The sequence below is a fragment of the Bombyx mandarina genome, chromosome 13 (genome assembly GCF_030267445.1).
Source record: "Bombyx mandarina strain Sakado chromosome 13, ASM3026744v2".
In the NCBI taxonomy this organism is placed as follows: Eukaryota; Metazoa; Arthropoda; class Insecta; order Lepidoptera; family Bombycidae; genus Bombyx; species Bombyx mandarina.
Genome location: NC_143220.1, coordinates 8535037 through 8563026, shown reverse-complemented (window position 1 = coordinate 8563026; position 27990 = coordinate 8535037). Strand labels below are relative to the sequence as shown.

General features: G+C 37.3%; 2 protein-coding genes across 3 annotated transcripts; both read left to right on the top strand.

Annotated features, from left to right (window-relative positions):
• Positions 1 to 82: 82 nt before the first annotated feature.
• Positions 83 to 27654, top strand: LOC114249990 (beta-1,4-glucuronyltransferase 1). 2 transcript variants are annotated; one of them, XM_028183729.2, is made up of 6 exons: positions 83 to 327; positions 3652 to 3772; positions 4417 to 5145; positions 6044 to 6228; positions 6735 to 6891; positions 7540 to 9812. In XM_028183729.2, the coding sequence occupies exons 2-6, from the start codon at positions 3719 to 3721 to the stop codon at positions 7594 to 7596; spliced, it is 1182 nt and encodes a 393-aa protein (XP_028039530.2). In that variant the 5' UTR covers positions 83 to 327; positions 3652 to 3718; the 3' UTR covers positions 7597 to 9812. The 2 variants fall into 2 exon arrangements, with proteins under 2 accessions (XP_028039530.2, XP_028039527.2); XM_028183726.2 differs by lacking the exon at positions 7540 to 9812 and adding an exon at positions 24685 to 27654 and having other exon boundaries at positions 89 to 327.
• LOC149501628 (uncharacterized) lies at positions 15177 to 24677 on the top strand. Its single transcript, XM_028183730.2, has 5 exons — positions 15177 to 17751; positions 18041 to 18290; positions 21293 to 21542; positions 22303 to 22452; positions 22717 to 24677. The coding sequence occupies exons 1-5, from the start codon at positions 17703 to 17705 to the stop codon at positions 22861 to 22863; spliced, it is 846 nt and encodes a 281-aa protein (XP_028039531.2). The 5' UTR covers positions 15177 to 17702; the 3' UTR covers positions 22864 to 24677.
• Positions 27655 to 27990: the final 336 nt, after the last annotated feature.

The window sequence follows — 27990 nt, the reverse complement described above, 5'->3', positions numbered from 1 at the left end:
ACTTTCAGCAGGTCTGCATGTCTTCCGCAATATATACATTAAAAGTGAAGTCCTGATTTCCCCCTACATGTCTAAAAGCTATGACGCGCATGTCCGACACAAGACATGCGCAAAGAATTAGTGGTATCGCTCTCAATGCGCGTGTATCATATTTACAAAATATTAACCAATCCAGAAATTAACATATGAAACATCAGTATTACATGCAGGAATAACATACGAATTTTATTAGTATTATGTAGTGTAGCGAGTGTATTGAATGTTTTGATAACCTTTAATATTTAAATGATTGCTTGATTAATGTATGCAGCGTGAGAAAATATCCATGTGAGTGATTTTCTATGTACTTTAGTCTTATAATACATAGGTTTTGAACACGATTTTTAACAGCGACCTATATGATATGTTTTTATTATGAAAATGCGATACATTTTTTAAGTATATACATACATACATATTAAATTGGATATTCCAAGCAGAAATTAATTCTATTTTTTTTGACTTCAAAAGCAAATGAGTTTGGTGACAACTCTAAGTGGTTTCAGCACTCATGGACAACGGCAAGGCCAGTGACATAGTCAAGTGCTTCCTACTGGCAAGGATCGTGTGTAGGTTTCGTTTGAAATATGACATTCAATTACGAGTATATATGACGTAGCGTTCGAGAAAATGTTAAATTTATTTTTATTTTATATTAATATATTTAGAGATAAACTTAAAAGTTACCGAATCAAAAACCTACAAAACGTGTTTCTATTTATAACTTCAAAAATTACTTAAAGCCACAATAATAGAATTAGGAGCTATTTTACAAAAAAATAGGAAAATAATTTATTTATTATATAACTTTATTTTATTTCAATATTATCCGAGACCAATATCCCAAATTCTTTTTACTTTTAAAGAAAATTGATTCCACAAAATGTTAATAATTTGGCGTTGTATTATTATTATTATTATTTTTAATTACTTTTTTATTGCTTAAACTGGTGGACGAGCTCACAGCCCACCTTTAGTTAAATGGTTACTGGAGCCCATAGACATCGACAACGTAAATGCGCCACCCACCTTGAGATATAAGTTTTAAGGTCTCAAGTATAGTTACAACGACTACCCTACCCTTCAAACCGAAACGCATTACTGCTTCACGGCAGAAATAAGCAGGACGGTGATACCTACCCGTGCGGACTTACAAGAGGCCCTACCACCAGTACCTAATTACGCAAATAATAATTTTGCGGGTTTGATTTTTATTACACGATGTTATTCCTTCACCGTGGAAGTCAATCGTGAACATTTGTTAAGTACGTATTAAGTAAGGAGTACGTTTAATTATTGTAGCTTAACTAAAGAACTAAATTACTAAATAAATATACAAAAAATATTCATTGAACTGAACTTGACATATCTACCGAATGTCGTTTAATTGTGTACAACAAACAATGTTGCATAACGTAAACAATTTTATCTGCATGGCTGTGTGGCCCTGGGGGTGTCAATGTCCGAATTATCGGCAGTGACAACATTCGACCAGTAAGTTTCTTGTTCTTGTCTGTGCGACTGTCATAATAACATATACATTAGAAACATAATAGAATATGTTAAAGAAACGAGAATTATTATAAATTAATTAATTAATTATAAATTATTTATGGTACATTTTGTCGCATTCTGCATTGCTGTATTATTCAGTGCAACCTAACCTTAACATCAGCCCGCTGAGTTTCTCGCCGATTCCAATCCGGTAGTAGATTAATTCGCAAAACAGCTACTCTTGAGTTGTTAGGTCTCCTTTGGAGGCGCTCGGGGAGCTGTTAGCAAATCCCACCCCTCCTGGCTGAGCCTTTGCTCGCCCACCTGCCCTGGTAAAACTGGAAAGGCCTCCGGGCCACCAGTAAATTCTCAAGCATAAATAAAATGTATTATTCAACTATCATCATTTTCATCAGCACATCGTCTAAATACTATTCTTATTGAATAACATATACATTGTATTAATACCCAATTTGATGGTCACTCAATTGATCGTTCATTCTTATCTCACGACTGAAATATCAAACGTACCTAATTTAGTTTGTCGAACAAACCATACATTGCTGGTTAGTAATATAGGACATAGATATGTTCTGGACTCATTGCCGCATTGCGTCTTAGGTTCGTGTTGTTGCCGTGTGATTAATACCCGGCTGCTGTAGCGCGGACCCCGTTTTCGACTCCCGATCAGAATCAGTATCTTTTATCGAATAATGTACGGTATGGTAGCTGACTATTTTTTCTTCTTTTCTTTATTGTCCTTATAGGCGGAGGAGCATACGGCCCACTTGATGGTGAGGGGTTACCGTCGCCCTTAGACTTCAGTATTGCCAGAGGCTGAGCCAAGCCACTGTATACCGTTAAGTACTCTCCATAAGCCTCGTTTGAAGAAGGACATGTCATAGCGCTCGGGAAACACCGTGGAGGGGAGCTAATTCTAAAGCCGGATGGTTCGTGGAAAAAATATCTCTGGAAACTCCTGGCTCCAGGTAGTGTGAATGAGCTCTATTCCGGTGGCGGGCGGCGATGGTAAAAAAAGCACTCGCAAAATGATTATATAATTTGCGTAATTACAGGTGGTATGACGTCTTTTGAGTCCGCATGATAAGTCAAGCAGTAATGCGTTTTGGCTTGAAAGGTGCTCGGGACTAATTGACGTCGATATACGGACTATTTGACGGATACCCTGATATACTATGATAATTAGAGCACAATGAATTTTAATGTCGGTATTTGCAGAACATTTTAATAAGTTTGTCGCAGGAATAAAAACAATTTTACACATTGTGCCGACCGTAATAATAATCGCTTTTCTATATTCGGAAGAACTAGTTCGTTTTACGATGTCTATGCTATGAAAAAAAAATCGATAATAATGTTGTAACAAGCAAAAGGGTTCAACAAATAGGTAGGCAGCGGCTTGGCTGTGCCCTTGGCATTATTGAAGTCCATGGGCGACGGTAACTACTCACCATCATGTAAGCCGTATGCTCGTCTGCCAACAAGGGCAATAAAAAAATTTTTATATAGAAACAGTCATAATAATTAATTAGTGTAAAAACAAAACAAAAATGTCAACGTATATTGCCAACTGCGGGTTCCGATTACAATGATAGGATATCATTCTGAATTTTTATGTTATGCATGGCGTTGCGTCTATTACAATCTGTATCATCTGAAATTCAATCTGAAGAACACTACAGAGTTGGTCGTCCTTATAATGTCCATAATTGCCCAGAAATTGTTATGAAGTATAATTACATTTTTATTTTATGATTTATTCTTTCTTTATTCACCAATCAAAATGTCCTATCAACTTGTGTCATAAATGATAATGGTTAGAAAGACGAAATGACTGGTCACGCGATTTTTACATCTCCTATTGTTGTTATTGTGACGAATTCTATTTGATTTGTAATAGTTATAAAAAAATAACATTGTTGCCTCACTTTACGAAAAACTTTTTCATATTTAGATTCTAATGGTAGATAATTGTTATTTGATTTAGTCTCTGAAAATGTAATAACATGCTAACATTTGTTTGAGCTAGAAGTTTCGAAGGTAAATTACAGGAGCCGAAATCTGTGTTTCCTTCTGATTCTTGGTTTTTTGTTTCAGATGATAAAAGGTAGAGAATAACTTAGAAACAAATAGTCCAGGTGATGAATAGAGGACGATTACAGGAATGGGTTACTCTGTGGTCAAAAGATCCATCATCAAAGGGCGGAGGGACAAAATTGTAAGTTTTAGTAGGAGCATTTTGTTATAAATTCCATCATATCAATCTTTTTAATTTAATTTAAAGTCGTCGTTGCCTAAAGGATAAGACTCCCAGCGCATTCGTCTCAAGTGATGTTTGAATGCCGCAGGCTCAGCACTTACAATTTTTAATTCAAGAAGAAATCTTTTAAAAAATATGATTTGCGTAATTAATTGTGGTAGCGCATCTTCTGAGTACTCATGGGTTTGTATCACTACCCTATTTATTTATTCCGGGAAGCAGGCATACGTTCCGGGTTAGATCGGGGATTTAGATCTCATGTTTCGATGATCAGCGTGGGTGGGCTCAATCTCGTGGTGAAGTCTCAGGTAGTCACTCCACACCAGGTGAGAAGGGAGATCGCTCAGCCCTCTATGAAAAAAGAGATTTCTTCAAATGATTGTTTTTATTTGGTTTTCACTAGTTCATTCATTTTTATAATCTGCGAAATTCTCCGCAAGTGGCTTTGACGTAAAGATGCTTTCTGCGCGAAATACCCTTCTTAAATAAGATTTGATTCGGGTGGCAGCGGCTTACACACACATACTACCACCGTCCTCGTATCACTGTGATCGTTTGTCTCCGCAGGTAACAGTTTCACAAACGTAAGTTTTTGTTAACAGTGGAACTGGCGCTGCCGATGGAGCATTGTGACGATAGCGGCCATAGCGCTAATATTCTACAACGCCGTTGCCAACATCTGGTTGTTGCACCCCACCGCTTGTCCCGTCATCTCAACTGCCTCTCCCTCAGATCCACCATCGTGTGAACCATGCATAGATACGGTATCGAATAGCGCAATAGACGACGATCCGATCGCGAAACTCGATTTGCGATTAGGAAGGTGGGATGGATCTCGAAGCTACAGACTCTTCGATTACGCGGCTGTGGGAGAGCTATACTCTGAAGTATCGAGCAACAGTAAGGTGTGCCTCGCCACTCAGAGCTCCATCGAACGCCTCCACGAGCTGCTAAGAATAGCCGCGCACTGGACCGGACCTATATCAGTGGCCGTGTTTGTCGCTGGAGATGAACTAAGACTTTTGAGAGCGTTCACGACATGGCTATTTCGATGTCAACCAGAAATATATTCAAGAGTTGCCTTACATATTGCGACACCAGCAGAAAGACCAGGAGTGCACGGTGTAGTACCGAGCTGGGCAAGGGATTGCCGCTCGAAGCCGTTGCCTCCGGGGGAAAGAAGAGCAGACACAGTAGCTTGGAGGGCGCGACATCCATACCCTCAGAACCATATGAGGAATCAAGCACGGAAGAACTGTCATACGTCTTACGTTTTTCTTGTCGATGTGGATATCGTACCGTCTAAGGGGATGGCAGCATCGCTCGATAAGGTCAGTATCCGATTACCTCTTAGAGAACATGTATCAAGCATTGTCTCTGTTTACTTCACACACTTATATATAACACGGCCTGATAATAACTTTTACTCGGATAACAACGCGAATCGCAGCCGCCACTACGGTGCACCATCCTCCTGGTGTCAGCGCCCTTGGATGACGGTAGCGTGGTAGCGTATCACGTGGCCATCTCAGGTCGCTCCGTGACCATCACCGGGAGGAGAATACCTCCTCACAGGGGCCGAACGAACGACTTTTTTTTTTATGAGCGAAAAGTTATTTATTAGTAGTATAAATGCGAAAACATTGAAATGGCTATGAAATGTAACGGTTTATTTTTCGAAAATATAAGAAATTAAATACTTTTATAGACAACATTGGGCTAAGGGTACGTTCAGATGAGAAATGCGCATCAAATTCATATCAAACAAGACTCTTAATACAATAGTGATGTATAGAAATTGGCTTTCCATATCTTACCCTCTATTATCTCATCTTCTAGACGAAAGATTGACTCTCTGGCTTACCTTGATGGTGACCGGGCGTAAAGGCAAGGCGTGGTTTGGTCGGCATGTACAGGGACTTCGCTCCTGGCTATCTTAAACTATTACGCAATCAGCCTGCACATATGTATGTATGTGTATATGTACGTGTACATATATGCATATGTATTTCACTGGATTGGTACACCGCGCGTAGTTCGTTTCCAAATGATTCTTGTCTACCTGATGTTTGTCTGGAAGAAATCGCTCTTAGCGATAAGACCGCCAATTGTACTTTTTTGTGTTTAATGTATCGCACTGTTTATTTGTTTTTTAGTGAACAATAAAGAGTGCTCTCTCTCTCTCACATACAATATGAACCTAGTCTCACTGTGAAATTTTCTTTTCAGTTCTTGACAACAGCACCAAAATGCTCGCTCTGTGCCTATGTTGTTCCGACATATGAACTAGACAAACGCGTGGCGACCTTCCCTAGCAGCAAGTCAGAACTTTTACGCCTCTCCAGAAATAAATTAGCCATTCCGTTTCATAGAAAAGTGTTTATTTACAACCAGTACGCTTCGAATTTTTCTAGGTAAGTTTTTGTATATACGCTTTTTAGACATCAGTTTTCTGTGCCTGTCAGTGATTCAAAGAAATACGAATTACACTAAAAAATAAATTCAAGAAATTTTCTAGAAAATTCTCAGCAAAGTCAGAACCACCTCTCTGCTCAAAAACGGGGTTGCCATTTTAGAATTTTCATGAAAGTTGAGAATTCGATCTCATTTGTTAATATTGGTGAGGCCATTCAAACGAGATTCGATTATAGGTTCTGTAAGATTGATTGTAAGATTGATCTGATTTGAGAAAAAACAAAAAAAAACCCGCTGCGCTTGTTTCGCCGGTTCTTCTCAGGACTGTGGCTCTTTTTGGAACCGGTGGTAGAGTTAACATTTTTATTGATATTTTGACATTCAACAAGTGTGTTATGCTGACATCTAAGTTGAAATAAATGATTTTGAATTTGAATTTGTAACATTCAATCGAAGTTTAATTTCCTCTTAAGCTTACTTTGTTTAAACTTCCAATCCGAACTAGATGGGAGGCGAGTGGAGGCAACGAGACCAGCGAGACCCACATCTCCCACAACGTGACCAACTTCGAGCTGTTGTACGAGCCCTTCTACGTGGCTCCGGACACTGTACCTGCTCATGATGAACGGTTTCTGGGCTACGGCTTCACGAGGAATACACAGGTGATTAAAGAATAATTTAATTACGGTTATATTGTATGTACACATAAGTTAGAGGTGCGATTAATTCAAACGAGAAATTAAATATTCGTATATCAGTAATTGTCAAAGCCGGCCGTTTCCCACTGCTCTTTATGAAATCCACAAAATTTCGTTTTAACCTTTAAAAGCGCGAACCGTCGATAGATCGTCACTCTATTAATGCGTATAAACTGCGGAGCGTCGGAATACCGACTATTGCCCACACAGATCATCTGTGTTTCTATGATCTGTGATTGCGCAGTTTGATTATAAATTATAGGTATTTTGTATCGATTGCGCGAAGTGTATAAAATTTTTAATACGTTAATAACATTTTATAAATAACCATTTAAAATTATTTTGCTGTGAAATCAGGTTTGATTTTTCTATTTTTTTTAATTACTTAATTTTTTATAAGGGTTTTTTGTCAAAAACTCTTTTAATTTATGCAAAATAAGCTGATCACTAAAAGGGTTAAGTTGCTGCGTGACTGATATCACACTTCATGAGTACCTACTCCGTCACAGAAAAAGGTGGGATGGTGGCACCTATCCATGCGGATTACAGCATCCTACCAGCTCAGCAGTAAAATCAATTAGCGATCATAATACACTGATATAATATTCACAGAACGCTTCTCCGAGCACTCATTACTTGAGGTATATCTTGGCGCGGAGGTGGAAATGAGGTGAAGCCATTCTATGCGGACGCAGCGCAGTATAAAGATTGGTCAATTGAGAATTAAATATTTTCTTTTATATTAATTGAAGCTTTTTTTTATTGCTTAGATGAGTGGGCAAGCTTACAGCCCACCTGGTGTTAAAATATGAACTCCACGATTTACAAATTGTGAAAGTCTAATTCAAGAAGAAATTCTAATCTCATATGTTCGTAATAGTCTGAATAAGGTTGTTCTGGAAACAAAATTGGGAAATTTCATAAATCACACTACTGATATACTGATTAAGGCTTCATTTGTCAATGTATGGAGTTTTCTTTCTCCATCTCCTGAAGCAGATAACATTGTGTTCAATGATATATTGAGTGGCGCGATAAACAGTAACCTTGGCGTCGTGCCAGCCACGCGTTATCCGGTATGGAGAAGGAAATGAGGTCATCATGATTCCGTCATCCAGTTTTCTAAACTACTCCTCAACGGATTTTGTATTGGCATCTGCGTTAGGGAATACCAATAAAATCGATTGGTATAACTTTCGCACAAGCAGTGAGTGAGTAATCTTGACATTGTAATACAAAGTTGACCCGATCCATTTGCAGTTAGATCGAAATTTCAGAGACACATTTGAAGAACGGCCGTTCTGACTTCAAAGCTGTTGGACGCTGTTTTACCGTAGAAATTGGTGGGGTGACTGGTTTGGGAATTTGAATTTGAATTATTAGGTCGTAATTTTGATTATTCGAACAAATAGATGAATGTTAATGATCGGTTATTGATCAGAATAGTATACTACTAGATACTACCCTCGCATCGTTTATCCGTAGTAGTGTTTTCGATTACAATATCCAGTCCTCTGAGGTGAGGATTTGATACATGTCTTTATTTATAAGTCCGCACAGGAAGAACGGAATGTCTGTATTTTCAAAGGATTGGGAACATTTTTAAGGCCAATGGTTCTGGAAATGTTTTGTGTATTAGCGACGGGCAGATGGATTAAATGCTCGTCGCTCGTCTAATAAAAAACAAAGGGAAGCATGGAATGTCCAAAGGATTTGGAACATTCTGGAGGTCAATAGCTCTGGACGTATTGTGTGTATTCACGGCGGGCAGATCGATTGAATGCTCGTCTAACAAACAAAGAAATACCGTACTCTTCAGACTTGAATACGTAAACCGAAATGCGGCAGAGAAGTAGGACTCTAGCATTAGTTTAGTTCTCAATAATAGAGATATTCTTTTACTTTAATATACTTTAATATAGGTATGTCATGAAAAATGTGCTTGGACTGGGATCAAGTCACGATACATTACTGGTGGTAGGACCTCTTGTCAGTCTGCACGGGTAGGTACCACTGCCTATTTCTGCCATGAAGCAGTAATGCGTTTCGGTTTGAAGGGCGGGGCAGCCGTTGTAACTATACTGAGACCTTAGAACTTATATCTCAAGGTGGGTGGCGGTATTTACGTTATAGATGTATATGGGCTCCAGTAACCACTTAACACTAGGTGGGCTGTGAGCTCGTCCACCCATCTAAGCAATAAAAAAAACATGAATATGATAAAATTTAAACCGATATTTAGATAGTTATATTGAGGAACGCGAATACCGATCTGCATCATGTACTAAACAAAATTAGTTTATTTATAACATTTTCAAACGTACAGTGAACGCGTCTTGGGAGTTTTCCTATGCTTTTCACGTTTCTATGTTCATAACAAGTATCTGAAATCAACACGGTTTACAATGTAATGTTTCTTCTATTAAGACAAAGCTAAAGATTGATTATAAATAAGGTTTGTGTTATGAGTTTCTTCGGACATTTCATGCGGTCTCTCAGACGTGAATTAGAGAAGCTTATAATTTTGGGTCGCATAGAAGGCAAGCGCGCTGTGGGTAGCGCCAGCCAGATGGTCAGATCTGGTAAAGGAAGCAGTTGGTGGTAGTCTATACCATGCGGTCCATACCACTCATGATCGGACACTATGGAGGAAATCACATGTGGTCGCGATCCTCAGCAGTGAGGGAACTATGAAGAAGAAGAAGATACAAGGCCAGTACATGATATATGTGTGTCTTGTATGGATGTTCATCTAATAGCGAGGCTCCTAAAGCATGTTATATTGCCCCGGAGTATAACTATATCGACATTTCAAAATATTCTTAAGCCTCATTAAATTAACTAGTGGTCTCTCAGTAGTCGAAATTCGACTTTACTTATTTGAAATTATAAGGTTGAAATAATGTTATGACAATAGAACCATAATAATTTAACATAATAGTTTATGGTTCTATTGTCAAAGACTATAACCACAGATTTCGGGATATAATTAAAAATCATTTCGTGCGTTCAATCTCGTGCTTAAGTCAATCATAAAGGAAGTGGAAGGTAGTAACATAAAAATAGGGATTGTCGTCTGTTTGTCTGAAATTTTGTTTGATTGATTGTTGATCAATTGAGTTGGTCCAATAATTATTAAACTGTTACAATTCTAGGTGAAATATTTGGCACTAATAATAGTTGGAAACAAATCACGCACGGTCATCCGGTCCTAATTTAGGATTCCCTGTGTTATGGGTATCAGAGACTGATAAAAATACTTATAGGTATATGTTCTAAAAAATACATAACTAGATAATAAACACCCAGACAAAGAGTAAACGATGAGAGTAGACGATCTGTTCATTACACAATGTTTTCCCGATGTGGGAATCGAACCCGCGACCCTAGGCGCAACAGGCAGGGTCGCTAAGTACTGCACTACCGAGTTAGTCAGTGAAAGTAAATTTATTTTGCCTCTCCAAGTATATTTGGAATTTGGGTATGATTTTTAGTCTTCTTCTTCTTTGTCTCCACCTTATCCCACTAAGTGGGATCGGTACAGCGAATTTTTCTCTTCCATTCTCTTCTATCAGCCGTCATCTCAACAGTCACTCCTCTCTCTCTCTCTCATATCGTCATTCACACACACTCCATCCATGTCTTCTTCGGTCAACCTCTTCTACCTTTACCTTGCACTACCATTTCCATACATCTTCTAGTCACGTGCATCTCGTCTCTACACATCACATGTCCATACCACGCTAACCCTCCGCTCTTCCCGCCGTCTCGTAGGTAGGGTAGGGCGCCGGCTGTGAGCGGCTGGAGTTTTTTGTGAGGTTCAACTCCCACATACGCACGGCGGGTGGGGACCCAGCGATTTTCTCCTGTGGAAAGAAACCCCCCCGCTCTTTATGATTTTTAGTGATCACACTAAATAGACTAACGAATTATAAGTTTCAGTTGGCATTCAGGTTGCTTATTTTAAAACAGTTCCCTAATATGAAGTACACATGAAATCGTGGACATAAATTTCTCTAAATACGTATGTACAAATAGTTGGTGGATATTGACGTAACAGTGGTAGGCACTTGGCAGGGTGCCAACGCGAATAACTGCAGTGGTAGTCCTGACGTCACGCTAATATTGGGCTAACAAATTCAAGGGTATACAGTTTATATCAGTTGAATAATCTGATAAACTAGAAAACATACTTGAGTTGAACACGTGCAATTCGTGGATTTATCAGACTACGAACATACGAGGATCAGAAAATCTGTTCAAATTTGTAACGTGATCTATTTAGAACAGGGGCTCCCAAACTTATATTGTCTACTGCCACTTTGAGAATAAATTATTTTTTAGCGTCCCTATATTTTCACTTACTTAAAATCACTATAGGGAGGCGGACCTCGCCCAAGTCCTGGATAACCAATTCTAACCAGCGCCATCTAAGCGGGCTCCGGTTAGTCTGCCAACCCAGAGGGCTGGTGGTCGCGGTGCCGACAACCGCCGGTCCGGCGTCCCGAGGGGGAGGGTGATGGGAGAGATGTGCTCCGCACTAAACGCTTCATTTTCCCCCCTTTGCCTTTTCATGAGTTCTGTCTCATGCGAGGTTTGGTTGTTGAGCGACAGGAGGTTTTAGTCAGTTCGACTCCGACATGCTCCGCCCTTCACCCCCAGGGAAGGCAGAAATCCGGCGATTTCCTTCTGACAAAAAAAAACCTAGAGCTCGGTGCTAAGAGTCCTTAGGCCTGCAGCGCCCACAGGGGGGCTTTATCGCCCACTTTGGGAAAGGCTGATCTAGAACCATTAACTATTTGATTTAAAAGGCACGCGTGCTACTACTGTGTCAATAGCGCAGTAAATGGCACACTGACATAAATATTTTCGTCACTAAGCCGTCATGTGTGACTCGAGAAATAAGAACATCGGTGCTTTAGAGTACTGTTATGTTCTTCTCGAAACGAAGTTTGAAAGTCCGTGCCGTAGACACATTTGATTGTGACCTTGATAGTGTCAATGCTTACCAGTGGTCGCAGTCATTTCAGATCTGCTTGACCGTAAGCTTATCTACCGACGTAGCCTAATAGTCCATTAAAAATTATGGGATTATAAGTATATATGTACTGGATATGAATTTATCTTTTATTGCGATTTTTTAATAGAGCTCATACCAATTTGGTCTCTCTGAACTCGAAGAAGAGAAGAACTTGAACAAGGTTATTCGATATGACCCATCATGTTTAAACCGAATATCCGAGATTCATGACGAAATAATAAATAGAAGCAGGTGGATTATTATTATCTATCCATACAAATTAATTAAAGCTATTATTCTAAAATGTTCAGATAATAAGAGAATGTGTTCAGTGGCGTACAATTGGAGAAACATATGTCTAGCAGTGGACTACTATAGGCTGATGATGATGATGTGCAGATGATAAATTTGAGAACATTATTCTCTGTATTGATAGCAGCATAGGTTTGACATTTACGCGTGATAACCCAAAAATTGTCGTTTATTTTGTTATTTATACCTTAAACCATCTTCATACTGTGTTATTGCAGATGGCGCAATTTAAAAAATGAATAAAAAATTAACTTGTTTTCTTAATTTTTATAATATGTTGGTGCACTACATAGATTCGCAGTTATGTAGGTACGTCAAGTTGCATATAAAATATAGGATCGCACATAACGATGAAGCGTAAAACTTTTAAAATTAATTTAAGTTCATCTTATTATCTTTAACTCCTCTAATTAAATCAGTTATCATAATTAGCAACGATACAGTTTTGTGATAATATATATATATACAAACAATTAGTACTGAGTGACAATTTGGCAAATTGTTCAGTTTGGCATTCTTCCACCAAACCATCTGTAAACAACGCTCTGATTATTAACTATTAAAGATTAACACGTCACTTGATTGAATGTTTAAAATGTGTAACGCGATAAAAACGAAAGAGCTTATATTCCGAATCAACAAATCACAAAAGCAATTTGAATATATAATCAAAACGTAAAAAACGGTAATATCATATTTCGAACGTTCTGAAACCGGAGATTAATACTGTTTATTCAATTTTATTCGAAGATCAATATCGGATCTATAAATTTCAGCGCTTGTAATAAAGGTACCGTGAATTCAACGCGTTAAAAAGGTTTTATTCATAGTTGCCTTAATTATTTTGTAATTAATGACTTATCTTTTTTTCAATTTTAATCAAAGGAGAACGTGAAGTAGTGGCTGTTGAAATTCAGCGCTAGTTTGTTGCTCAAAATTTTTTAGAACCAGTAATTATTCAAAAGTATCGTTACTAAATACCGTAGCTGATTTAGTTCGGAAATGCATTTCAGTCTAGTTTTTGTAATAGATTTTTATTATAACAAGGAAATAAAGGAGTGGAGTAATAAAGGAAATAAGTGTGGCTTTAGATTCTTGTGTTGATAGTGACCATGTTTACTGTAAATCATAGACAATATACTTAGTCTGGCCATAAATACTGTTACAATTAAAAATAAACAAAATATTACATTTGAATTTGGAATCTGTCATTTTATTATGATTGCTCATTGAGTTTTCTCATTTTGGCGCCAATACATTGTACAATATTTTGCGATATTAAAATGGAATCAGGTGATAAAGAGAACCGAATCGCTGTGATTGCATTACACATAGAAGGTATGGAGCCAAATGCAATTTTTAAAACTCTCCATACGCTTGGTATTAGTAAAATGTTTGTGTACCGGGCTATTAATAGGTGCAATGAGACCTCCTCTGTTTGTGACAGAAAAAGGCCGTCCACGTAGTGTTCGTACGAAAAAGGTGGTCAAAGCAGTAAGGGAAAGAATTCGAAGAAATCCTGTCCGAAAGCAAAAGATTTTATTTCGGGAGATGAAGATAGCACCTAGAACCATGTTGTGTATTTTAAAAGATGACTTAGGACTTGCAGCCTATAAGAAACGTACTGGTCATTTCTTAACTGATAATTTAAGAGAATATGGTGGTAAAATCGAAACAACTACTGAAGCGGTACGCAAAGGGAGGTCAGAAATAGAATATATAAATAATATCAGAAGTAGAAAAATTTTGTTTACGGATGAGAAGATTTTTACAATAGAGCAACATTTTACAAACAAAATGATCGTATTTATGCTCAAAGCTCTAAAGAAGCTTCCCAATCAGACGACAGAGTGCAACGTGGGCATTATCCGACTTCAGTGATGGTTTGGTGGGGTATTACCTATAAAGGAGTGACTGAGCCATACTTTTGTGAAAAAGGTATCAAAACATCGGCACAAGTGTATCAAGATACCATTCTTGAGAAGGTAGTGAAGCCCCTTAACAACACCATGTTCAATAATCAAGAATGGTCCTTCCAGCAAGACTCGGCGCCAGGTCATAAAGCTCGGTCTACGCAGTCTTGGTTGGTAACGAACGTTTCGGACTTCATCAGAGCTGAAGACTGGCCGTCGATCTTAATCCGCTGGATTATGATTTATGGTCAGCTTTAGAGAGTACGGCTTGCTCTAAACGCCATGATAATTTGGAGTCCCTAAAACAATCCATACGATTGGCAGTGACAATTTTTTTATTTTTTTTTATTTTAATTGATAACTAGCCTCAACGTTTAAAGGACTGTATTGAAGCCAATGGAGACCACTTCGAATAAGCTTTTTAAACTTTAAATTGTTTTATATTTATGTATTAAACTAACACACCGTAAAAGTAATAAATGTTTAAATGTTATTTGCAATAGTATTTATTTTTATTTTTAATTGTAACCGTATTTATGGCCTGACTAACTATATCACGGTAGGCAGCAGGTTGACTTTGCCTTTGGCATTGCTGACGTCCCTGGGCGATGGTAACCACTCACTATCAGGTAGGCTGTACGCTTGTCTGCCTACAAGGACAATAAAAAAAAAAAGTCAAAACATTTGTAACATTTAATTAATGGTAATAATTCTAATGATCCTGGTCCTTTAGGTAATAGTTTTGACGTTTCTGAATAACTATTTCGTGGACTATTGAACCAGTTCAGGCTATCTTCGACTGCGCAGCATCGTGGATTGAGGTGTAGAGCGAAGCGATATATAATAATGATCCTAAAACTACTGCCAGTAGGGCATCTTATGAGCTAAAACCACCCTGGCTATTTCTGTCGTGAAGCAGTAATACGTTTCGGTTTGAAGGGCGAGGCAGCCCTTGTACTGTAACAACTGAGACTGTAGAACTTATGGCTCTAGGGTTTTAGATGGTTGGACAAGCTCAAAGCCCACCTGGTGTTAAGTGGTTACTGGAGCCCATAGACATCTACAACGTAAATGCGCCATCCACCTTGTTATATAAGTTCTAAGGTCTCAGTATAGTTACAACGGCTGCTCCACCCTTCAAACCGAAATGCATTAGTGCTTCACGGCAGAAATAGGCAGGGTGGTGGTACCTACCCGCGCGGACTCACAAGCGGTCCTACCTCCAATAAAGAACAGCAGGGTGGCAGCATTTACGTAGTAGATGAATATGGACAGTTATTACTATTCACGTCGTCTCAGCTATCGCGTTACAAGACGTACAGAAATACATCGAAGTATTTTCATAATCGCAACTGTTTTATATTTAGCGCGTTCCCCGCTTACAGCTAACGTGTTTCAGAATGTAACGACCTCATTTATGTTTTATATTCTTTTGAATTTGTATTACGTTCGTTGACTAGTCCACGCCCGTGATTTTGTACGTGCTTTAAGCAATTAATAAATAAAATTACATATTTTTAACACGTTTTTATTACTTGATGTGTATGCGGAATATTTGAACGTTATTTTTACCATGTTCAAGCCCTACCAGAACTATTTATATATTTAATTTACAGCTATAAATGGGTCAATGGCACATCTAGTATAAGGTGAAGACCAGTGGCCATAGACCTTAATGTTGCTACCGCTCACATTAGGATATAAGGTAGGTAGAAGTCTCAATACGGAGCCCATTATTGCTTCGCAGTGTGCTCTTGTGTGCTCATACTACGCCCTATCACTAGTGAATGGAATATGTAATCACAGGATGTTTGTTTACTACTCACGAGAACGTAGCTTGTCTTTCTCAGCTGAGTGGTCACATCATCATGATGTGACGCCTACTGTAAGAAATATAGAGGGTCTTTTATACGTAATTTTTCGACATAAAAATTATTCGATGTTATTTTTTATTAATAACAACAATATTAATAATAATCTATTTTAAAAAATCGATAATCAAAAATCAATGTCGGTTGAGACGCGATAAATTTGATCTGTAAACCTGCTAAAATTGTACAGTGAGTTCCGTATAATATTTTTAAACTATTGCATAGCTTCTATCGCGGGCCTTGAGCGCGACGACTGAATCAAGAAATTCCGTAACGAAAATAACCTGACACCCCCACTACGCCTACTATGTAGCTCGCGTTCAACACATTCACACGTTGCGCTTGTGTAGTGTTTGGTTTATTAAAGCCTTAACAGATGTTCTCCATAGTTTGTGAACTGAGGCTTGGCGCACACACTCGCTAAGTGAAGTTTTAGAAAGGTTTTTCACCTGATCAGTCCAGCGTATAGGGCTTCGTCCACGAGATCTTTTACCATTGACCCTACCCTGAACAACAAGTTTTTCGATAGGCCGTCGCGATACGCGTCCAAAATATCGAAGAATCCTGGATTGCACTGTTGACGACAACGTTTGAGAGATATTAAGTTCTTTTAGGATCAAGGCGTTGGTGCGATGATCAGTCCAAGATATATGGAGCATCCAGCACCACATTTCTAATGCATCGATCCTTCTTCTTTCTCTTTCTTTGACAGTCCAGGTCTCAACCCCATATAGAAAGATGGGGAACACAGATCCAAACCAAACCAGTCAAAGTCCGACTGGTAAGGACCAGTCGGCTTTTGGTGGTCTTGGTGATATTCCGGTCTTTCCATCTTTTCGTGAGTTTATCCATGCCCGAAAATATAAATGAAGTAAATAAGAATACCGTGTACCAGAAGACGCAGTGTGGATAGGCCTCCCACAAGATGGACTGACGACCTATTGAGGTTCACGGGGATCCGCTGGATGCAAGCAGTGCAGGACTGGTCTTTGACTGATTTCAGACGTTTATAAAACTTATTATAGTATTATTATATTTATTTCGTGGTTCACGGACGCCAAAGTTGTAATTCGTCACCATTTGAATATTCCGCCAATTCAAACCTGACTATCCTCGAAATTTCTTCGACAATTATGAATAATATTAAATTTCTTTACATTTACTTTTTGAAATTAAATCGTAAAAGTAAGTGTAATGTCTGCGCCTTGCGAAAACTGAAGAAAATAACTACACCATCAAGATGATTAATATTTTGAGTTTCTTATAGCCCAGCTCTATTTATTTATTAAACGAGTTATTTTTAAACATCAATTAACAATAAATATGTACAATGCCATTACAAATGTTTCGGCAATGAAGCTTGATCATAAGATAGCAATTAGTGGAATATCAGTCCTGGAATTATCTTTAGAAATTATCTTTTGATCTTATTTGTTTTGCGGTAAGTGTGAACGATACGATTTTGTTTTTTCTGAAATGGTTTTTATATCGACTAAATTAGGAACGCCGTAACCCTGATGAGGTCGTGTCGTGACCGTGACTTGTACCGTGTGAAATTAACTCGTAGTGTCGCAACCTTACAAATTAGGACATCGCCGTTTTTAACTGAAGGCTCCAGCTATTTGCTCCATCACCGTCCGGCGCGTTGACTGTCTGAAAATGAATTGGACTGCGGCTCTGTTGCTCTTGTTCATGGCTTCTGTCGTGGGTGAGTATTCGAAAAAGAAAAACTTATTCCGAGGCTTTAACGTATGATTGTGAAAAAGAACAAGAAAGTTATGTTTAAAAAGATCATTAATATTTTTAAATTAGGGAACTAAATTGTCGACAATAATCGTGTGCAATTGCTCTGAGCACAAGATTAATAAATAAAAAATGGTAACCTAAAACTGGTAAGTGCTATGAAGGTAAGTGTACAATTTAAAAAATGCCAATTCCCCTTTTTTTTCATAAAAAAATACTTAGTCGATGAATTTAACGAAAAGTCTATGTTTCAGACCTCCAAGAAGCAGTTGAAGGCGACTGCTGCTCTGATGCTCAGAGCACCGATGATGTACAGGAAGATCAGGGCCTGTTAGAGTTGGAAGCGGCTTGTCCAGAGTTGAGCGGACAGATCATAGGTGGGAGACCGAGCTCTGTCAGCAGACACCCTTATCAGGTGTCGATGGTGCTGAACGGTAACTCTTTCTGTGGAGGCTTCATCATCAGCAGAGACTTCGTGCTAACGGCCGCGCATTGTGTTCAGAAGTAAGTACATTTTATTTTTAGTTTTTTAAAATGAGATAATGGATAGACTAACTGAAGAAATCAATGACGTTATTGACCTTGAGAAATAAGGCTTCAATCTCTATTGTATTGAAATAACTTCTATCATACCTGTGTACATTAGTATAAATAATACTCTCGTCTATTGATAGCGATTTTTTCGCTCGTAATCTAAGGGTCTAGCCGATTGGATCGCTATCCAAGTTCGTCTATTCGAGTTCGTCCAACCATCTAAGCAACAACAAAAAAAAGAAATTAAAAGATATTCCTTTTATATTTCCTAATAAGGTAATTGCTTAGTAAATGTTGAAAGTTATTATTATATTTCTAGAGCTCTGACCTCTAAATATCAACGGGTTTTAGTCTGCGACCTCAAACACGACGTGATCCGTTAAGAGAAACCTAAACAGATAGATTTGGCGAACCTAGTAATTGTCGTAATCGATTTCTTTGTATTTTTTCATAATGATTAAGAACGATTTTGAAATAGTTACTACAGTGAACCACCATTGTGCCAAAATTATCGACGCCCCAAGCTTTTCCTTGTCTAGTTTTTAAACTTATTTATTTTCAAGTATCAGACCAAGCTGTAGGCTATAGATCTCAAAATGACCCCCACAATTTCAAACTACAAGATGACAATTCATCTTCTCTGAAATAAATAGGATTGAGGTATTTCCCTGTGCAATCACTTCAACGACGTATTACCAATACCCAATACAGGGATTAGAGAGAGAGAGAGAGAGAAAGAGACAGGTAGAAATTTAACTGAGGAACCACGGTCGATTAAATGAAAAATAATAGGAGTTTCATTAGTGTCATTCGGATTCATGGATAGACAAATGACGACAGATTTAGAGCTGACGCTGGGCAACTGAATACTGAACAAACATGACCGTTGGAATGTGTCTCAGTAATGAATCTTTGAAAGTTTATTGCTCGGTATTACAGCCATCAACAGAGCCATTAACAGATGTTTTGTTTGCGTAATCGTTATTTTAATGACCTATAAATAGTGCAGATTTAAAAATAAGACTAGAGGATGACCGAGCTTAGTTCGGTTTTTTTTTTGTGATAAATTGTGTTTGTTGGAAATTGTATTTAAATACGAATTACATATTGATATTATATTATATTATTTGTTAATTTCTTTCAATAAAAAAAAAGTTTATGAATAAGTTGATTATCGATAAAATTGATTATTTAAAAACACGAACAAAACAACCTTTTTTGAAAATCAATAGTAGCTAGATCGATTTATCGCTCCCGAAATCTCCTGTATACTAAATTTTATGAAAATCATTGGAGCCGTTTCCGAGATTCAGATTATAATATATATAAGATTATAGTTCAGTAGTTAAGCATAGTTTCAATCATTGGTGGCAGATTTGTTGCTAGTTTTGGTAGGCAGCGGTTTGGCTCTGCCCCTGGCATTGCTGACCTCTATGAGCGACAGTAACTATTTGCCATCAGGTGAACCGTAGGATCGTCTGCCTACAAAGGCAATAAAAAAAATTAGTAGTAAAACACTTTAAGTTGTCGTTGCCTAAAGGATAAAAAGTTATGTGGACTATGATGAAGGGTTAACAATAAAAAGAAACTGATATATTATTTATAAAAAAAAATTAATCCTGTGGTAGGTCGTATAATGCACTGGTATCAATCCAGCTCCGGTCTATTTTTGGTGAAGTCTTTCTTTTTGGGAAAGTTTCCAAGATATCGTGTTTATATTATTATGTTGTCTATGGGTTATAGCAACCACTAGATTACAGGTTGGCTATGAGTTGTTCTCTCAGTCTTAGCTCAGCAATATTTATACACGTAATTTTTTAACTTCGATCGTTAATCGATACCGGAGTCCAGTATTACTAACCAATATTACCAAAGACGCGATCAAAAGTGAGCACTTTTGAGTAGCTTCTTGAGTGTTTGAGCACTGTGATGTAATGAAAATAACTGATGTAAAAATAATACTTGATTAGATTTTAAACTACTGAGGCTATAGCACAAAGCCATAGTAACAAAAATGGATCACACGTTTTTAAATCGGGTCATGGTATTTAAAATATTTGGCACCGGTACAATTGTAATTATTTTGAGTTATTAAAGCGAGTACTTTCTCTTGTTAAGATAATATAGTCTAATGCGTTTGTCTGTTGGTGATTTCTGCGTACGAATACCACCTGCTCGTTTTACTGCAGACTTTGCTGCTAGTTCAGGGTACATTTTTCTGATACGGGTAAGATAGGTGGCGTACAGTTTAAAAAAAATGGGTAAGCTTCATGCTGTTGGCAACAGTTGAAGCCGAGCGCAGCCGCGTTGCACAAGCAATTGTCTAAAATATTCTCAGCTTGTAAGAGGACTAAAAACAGCTCCGGGTATTATTGACTTATACGTTTATTTATTTCGTCTAAAATACAGTTTTGTACAATACAAATACGATTCTGTTAAATCGTTAATCGATTCCGTAGCTATTTCATTCTATGTCATAGTTATAAAACATTCAATAAGAAATAATTAAAATTCTTCAAAGTTACGTTGAATAGTGTCCATCCTAGAACGCCTATTCTAATTTATTTTAGTTTCTAATAAATAGCTTTACGTGCATTGCATTATGGGATTGGTGGCATGTGAAATAATTACAAATTTATCTTTAAAAGTATTTGGAATTATGAAAATGTTGAATTATTTCAATACTCTAGTTTACAAGTTGATCTCCAAAAAATCGTAAATCGAATCGATATACGTAATTTCCAATGATATTTAAACAGGAAATATAAAACAGTAAAATTAAATTAGGGGACATAACCAATTTTTTTCAAATAAGATTAACCAAGTCAAGCCCATCATACCAATTGCAAGGTATTTGAAAATTTTACAAACCAATGCGTGTAGAGCCGCGTACACTCTTAATTATTAAATCAATACAGAACATTATAGAAACGTTACGAGAATATTTCATACACAAATTATTCTCATTTCAGTACGGCCCCAAGCGCTATTCGTCTTAGAGTTGGCAGCACACGACGTGACTCCGGTGGGAGGATAGTCAGGGTGTCCAATGTGACTGTCCATCCACAGTACGGAAACCCGCAGTTTGACAATGACATAGCTGTGCTCCGCTTGGCCCAGCCGTTGCCGGTCAATGCTGCGATACGGCCTATTAGATTGCCACAGAGAGGCCAGGCCGTGCCTCTCGTCCGATTGACTGTCACTGGATGGGGATTGACTGCTGTAAGTTGTCCACTATGTTTCCAATTTAGATAATTTACTCCTGATCACTGCATAGCAGTCGTTGGTGGTAGCGGCTGTCCTAACATTTGTGTCGGAAATTTACAGAACTGTACTGCCGATGTCTATGGGCCGTGGTGACTCGCACTATCAGCAGTGATTGTCCATTTATCTATACCAAAAAATCCTCATATAATAGCTTTAACAATGTTTACCTAATATCATTTGGACTCACTTTTGTTCTGTGGGTGTTTTGGACAAAGCGCATTGATTTGTTCAGAGATGATTGGGTGTTATGTAGGTATATTATTATATTGTATTAGACCACCGCTACAACAAGCTTTTGAGTTAATATTAGTATGAGACATTTGTGTTCACACGAATTCTTTTTTTTATTTTTTTTCTTGCTTAAATGGGTGAACGTGGTAAGTGGTTAACCTCGGGTTAAGTGGTTACTGGAGCCCATAGACATCTAAAACATAAATGCCGCCACCCCCTTTGAGATATGAGTTCTAAGGTCTCAGTAAAGTTACATCAGCTGCCCCACCATTAAACCGAAACGCATTACTGCTTCACGGTAGAAATAGACAGGGTGGCGGTACCTACCAGTGCGCCCGTGCGGATTCACAAGGGGTCCTGTCACCAGAAAACAAGAGGTCTTGTTTACTGATACACTGTGACTGTGGTCTCGAAATGATTAATATCCGTGGAAGTTCACCCTCATCTCTTGTACGAAACCATTGTTTTTATTTTTTATTTTTAGCCTCGTGGTCGAAGAATTCCTCGTATAATGATGGAGGCTCAAGTACCAGTTGTACCTCACTGGTTGTGTCGCTTGTCCTATGGTGACGCGTTGACCGGGAATATGTTTTGTGGTGGACATTTTCTTATCGGAGGAGTATCATCCTGTCAGGTAAATGTGCATTCAAGTATATCGGTTTAATTTTCACTACGATGGGCAGTCAAGCCACACGTGTTAACCACATGCCAAACATCTAAACTCACTCCGAGACAGTTTTTCCTTTATTCAAGCACTGTGACAGTCCTATCCTTCAAACCAGAAGGATTCACATTAGACACTGGCTGGATGGTGGTAGTCACCCACGCGTACTTGCACGGACTTAGTAAACAAATCTTAATGGAGTTTGTTTTATTCTTAGAGCATCTTGGTTTACAGGGTGATTCCGGAGGTCCAGCAGTCTTCAGAGGGACAGCGTTCGGCATTGTATCATTCGCCAGGGGTTGCGCCCTTCCATTGTCCCCCACCGTGTTCACCAACACAGCAGCCCTTAGAGACTGGATCACGGATAACACTGGAGTTTGACGAGCCACATTCATATTTAGAATTTTAATTTTAAAATTTGTTTGTCGCAAATGCTTAATGAGTTTTAAAAAAATTTTTAGTACCTTTTGACTTAAATTTATTGCATTCCTAATGTACTCCAGTGTAATGCTGAAATGTTTTAGTTTGTATTGAAAATGAGCTCATAATTTTGCCCGCTCTGGTGTAGCTATCGCTGAACTAAATTTGCTCTTGTTGATGTCTACTGGCGCGATACTTCGTGGGACATTCCTAGTAGTGCCAGCAGCAACTTCAACCGATTTCATACCAATCTGTTGAATATCTTATGAACGCTTCGGAGACAAACATACATACATTTATTTTTATTGCATGTTGGCAAGTTCTCAATCGCGTCCTCGATATTTTGAGTAGTCTTTTAGTGAACGCAGCGATGCGATGAAATAAAAAAACCTTAACATCGTCGTTGTTAAACAAATATCTGCTATGTGCAGTTTTTGGAAAAATAGAAATTTTAAAACATAGTCATAAACAAATTTTCACATAAAAAGAAAAAAAAAAAACGTTGCTGTATTTTTTTGCGCACGGCAGATTCGTTTAACTTTGGTACATGGTGTATGATCATGAGCTCACCTAAATAACTATTGTTTTAACAGTTTTAAATTTATTTAACACGGGATGAGTATCTCACGAAACTCGTCGGTAGATCACCGTATGTGACTGCGTATTAACAACGATCCCTTTCTCCTGGACCTATTATGCATTACAGCGCAGATCCAAGGAATTTCATATAACAAAAAAGATACTGGTATAATCAAAATGGTCAAACCGCGATACTGTACGTTGGGTTGTTTCCTATTATAAGATAAAGATTCCGAAATCGAAGACAGCTGGTAGAATTGGTGAATTAAAAATGGTTTTGTTAAAAATAACGTATACATGTTTTGATAAAGATATTTGTACAGCACGCAATGTACAGTACTAAAAATAAGATGACGTGCGGGGTCGACGACCTTGCGCGACGCGGGGAGGCGTCCGCTGGCTGTGTTCGATTCCTAGACTTTCAGTAATTTTCTTTCCAGTTCCAGAAATTATTACCACATAGATACTAACTATGGAAAGTAGTATCACATTTCCAGTCACACGTGACCTCACGTGAGAATGATAAAAAACACCTCTCCTCTACTTATTTATAAATTTTACATTGTTACAATGAAAATTTACAGTATTATTGTGGTATTTGATTGAAATTTTAAATTAAATTAAAAATAATTTAATTTATAAAATTAGATAGTTATTAAGTGATTATGAAATTAATGTTTTGTGATTTTTATTTATTATTGTGCCGATCACCTGTTAATGGGGTCAATGATTTGTATTTTTATAATTAATTAGAAACGGAACAAATTCGTTTCTTTAAGGTTGTTTTTTTGTTATTTAATAAACTGTGATTGTCCTTCACGCCTTTTAATCACATTCATTTGACCTAGAGCCTTCTGACTAATGGACGAACAGACTGTTATCACCTTATGCCTAGTCCTACCTACTAATCTTCTTCATTTATCTATATTTTCTTATTTAATCATCATCTGTTGTGTAATGTTCCTATAATTTGATTACGTTTTTCTAGAAAATGAAAATTGGTAACGAGTTACAAGTTATAAGAGAGGTAATCGAGTGTGTATCGAATACTGTCGATAACTAATTAAGGTAGAATTTAATAATCAAATTCTCGTTATTTATCTACTACACTTTATCTTCTTACTTGCAGTGACAATTGAGTTGCTCAAAACAGTAACGAAGCTTTTAAAAATTAACATTAACTCAGTCTTTTTTTCTCCACAGGTATACGAAATGTTTTTAATAGGTTATCAGTTCAGGGTCCTGTCACCGATCTTCACGATCCACTGGGGTCTCCAAGCGAGGCGTAACCGTCCTCTCTGGCGCGAGAAGCAAAACGAGAAAAACCGAAAGCATTTCGAGACTTTCAAACGCGAACTGTTCGCCAGATACCGGAGGGATCCTCTACACCTCCTGAAGAGACCACAGCAAAAGAAAACATAGGCTTCGCAAGGCCGTGCGACTGCTGTTGCCGGCCTTATAGTGACACTTGTGTTTTGGACAATATGATCGTTGGTTGTATTGGCACAATTAGACCAATGTTTGGACAAATTTGGCTTTTGTAGTGTAGCCTGTATATTGTATATTTTGGTCAGTTAACCATTATTTTATGGCCTAAGCTAGATTATTTTAATGTGACTTAATATTTTCAAAAAAGAAGACCGTGGCTGATGTACGTAAACCGTAAATGTTAATATTTACTACCAGAATTGACGGAGGCTGTGCTGTCTTTTCGGAAACAGAGCACCGTAATGCTCAAATATAGTTTGTGGTAGGGCGTGCAAGGGTTGGCACCTCCGCCTATATTGGACTCTGTTTGGATATGATAGTCCTTTTTCCAATGTTATTGGCACTTCCGATATGATTTTTTCACACCTGAATGTGAAGGCCTCTCGTAATGACTAGATCACTGGGTCGTTTGGGCCTTAGTCTATACGCCAATGAAAGAAAAACACAATTATTTAAGTTAAGATTTTACAGTTTTCGTTTTTTATGATCTAGTACTGAAATAATTGCAAGTCTGATTAATGTCAGATACCCTAGTACGGACACCAAGTGATAGAAGCAAGTATTTTTAATTAGTATCATTACGTTGCAAATTAGTAGTAGTAAGTGTATTTATTTAGTGTAATTCAGTTAAACGCGTTGACATATTAAATAATAAGAGTGTTATTATTTTATAATAAAGCAGCGACTGACTTGTGAAAACGGTATGCGCGATCTCCTGAAATGAGCGCACCATAATCGGAATATGCAAATGTTAGTTCTCTATTTTAATTTATTTCAATAGACGTTAGTGTACATGACAGTTGCAAACTAATATTCACGTTTGAGAGTATTTTTGAATACAGTAAATATTGCTATCAACATGAGCGATGATTATACTTATGTTCGGATGCGTAATGTATGTTGTTTCCGGTCCGGTGAGCTTCCGGTGCACATCTAAGGCATTGTGCTCGTGTGAAGTGTCGAAAGCTTGATCGTTCACACCTTTATGAGGTTCGCATTAGAATAGAAAAGAAAGATATGACGTATAATACGTATATAACTGTAACTACACTGAGACCGTAGAACTTATCTCAAGGTGGGTGGCGCATTTACGTTGTAGATGTCTATGGGCTCTAGTAACCACTTAACACCAGGTGGGCTGTGAGCTCGTCCACCCATCTAAGCAATAACAAAAAGAAAGAAATATAAGCTGAGGTTTTTCTCAAAAAAAATGACTTAAACCCCATCAACATTTTTGAGCTAAGCTTAGGTACACCTCAAAACATGCAAGCAGATTAATTTATATTATAAATTTGCATTGCTAGTGCACGCAGTAACTCTCTTCGTCGCGAAGTCTATTATTCTTATAAAACATGAGGAGTATTCTCCGCTCTGCCGGAACACGACCGCTTGCTTGTCTCTATCTTTAGTGTAAGAAAACATTGTTATAGCAGTTACTCCAACTTTTTTGTTCGAAAGTGTAATTAATTTCACTAAATCGTATTTTAAAAAGTAAATTCGATTCACTGCTGATTTTTATATTTAAACCACAAATATGATGTTGATTAATGAGGCTTATTTCCTCTTATGAATGTAATATTAGTGTTACACACGGACTAAACTATGAGCACGATTTAAAAATGTAAGATAGTTAAACGTTCCTAATAAAAATGTCCCAAGATGAATCAGTACAAATCACTTGTTTATATTTATGTACATATATGTTGTTGTCGCTTTTGTTGTTGAAGTTATACCATAATAATTAAGGAAAATATATTATATACTGGGTTGTATTTGAAGAAGTCGCCGGCCGGTTTGAAGGGTGGACAGCAGTTACATGACATTCAAGTTCTGACGTCTGCTGGTCCCCTTAATGCCGTGAGCTTATTTGAAGACGGCGACATTGTATAGCCTTTGAAAATATTACCGCTCCATATGTAACTACAGTGTTGAATAATCGAAGAGGAGAATGTAAGAGATAATCATTCTCTTACATCTAGAATTGACTTCTGGTAGTCAATCTTTTTTCATAATCTATTTAGTGATAATCAATAAAAATAGATCAATTTTATGCTGTATGTTATATTTAAATTGTATTTACTTTTATTGTCACTCTGTGAATGTCGGTTCAGTAACAACAAGAAAAGGTATATTATAATGGTTTTAAATAATTTAGATAATAGTCTTTATTTAATGTTATATTTTTAGTAAAGTAAGTTTTAATTTTGTTGATATAATTGATAAATAGTTGTTTATTTTGTATATTTTATTACTACGTTTGTTTTGTAATAAAGTTTTTGAAGTTTAACGCACATAAAAATAGTTTAGTGAATTTATTCAAATTGTATTAGTTACATGGTTAGTGCAATTTATTTATTATCTATGTATAGGTGTACCAAATATTTTGATGTTAAAATATTATTATATTACAGTATTATTAGCTAAAATCATTGACTTTTCTATTAACTTGACTTTAATGATAGAATCATTTTTCAGTTACAATTACAGATGTATTTACATGCAACTGATTGAATTTTTTAATTGTTGTTATTATTTATTTAATTTGTTTATGTACAACTTTTGTCCCTTGAAATTTGTACATAAATAAGCCGCAAATAAACATTATATAAATTATAAACTGATATTTTTATTAATAATTAATAATAATAAATAATTTTATTATTAATAGTATTAAAATCAAATATTATTAATATTCATTTTGGAACGCCATCCGCCGTAACAGAAACAGATTTACCCATTTAAAAGCTTCGTGTTGTTATTTAAGGTAGATTTTAAGGTAATTTAAAAACTAGTCAAACAGAGATTTCGTTCGCTTTTTTAACGTTTGAGGTATTACTGGTGGCCCGGATACCTCTCCAGTTTCAACAGGGTAGATGGGCGAGCAAAGGCTCAGCCAGGAGGGGTGGAATTTGCTAACAGCTGCCCGAGCGCCTCCGAAGGAGACCTAACAACTCAAGAGCAGCTGCTTCGCGATTGAATCTACTACCGGATCGGAATCGCGACCCGCTGAGAAGATTCGGC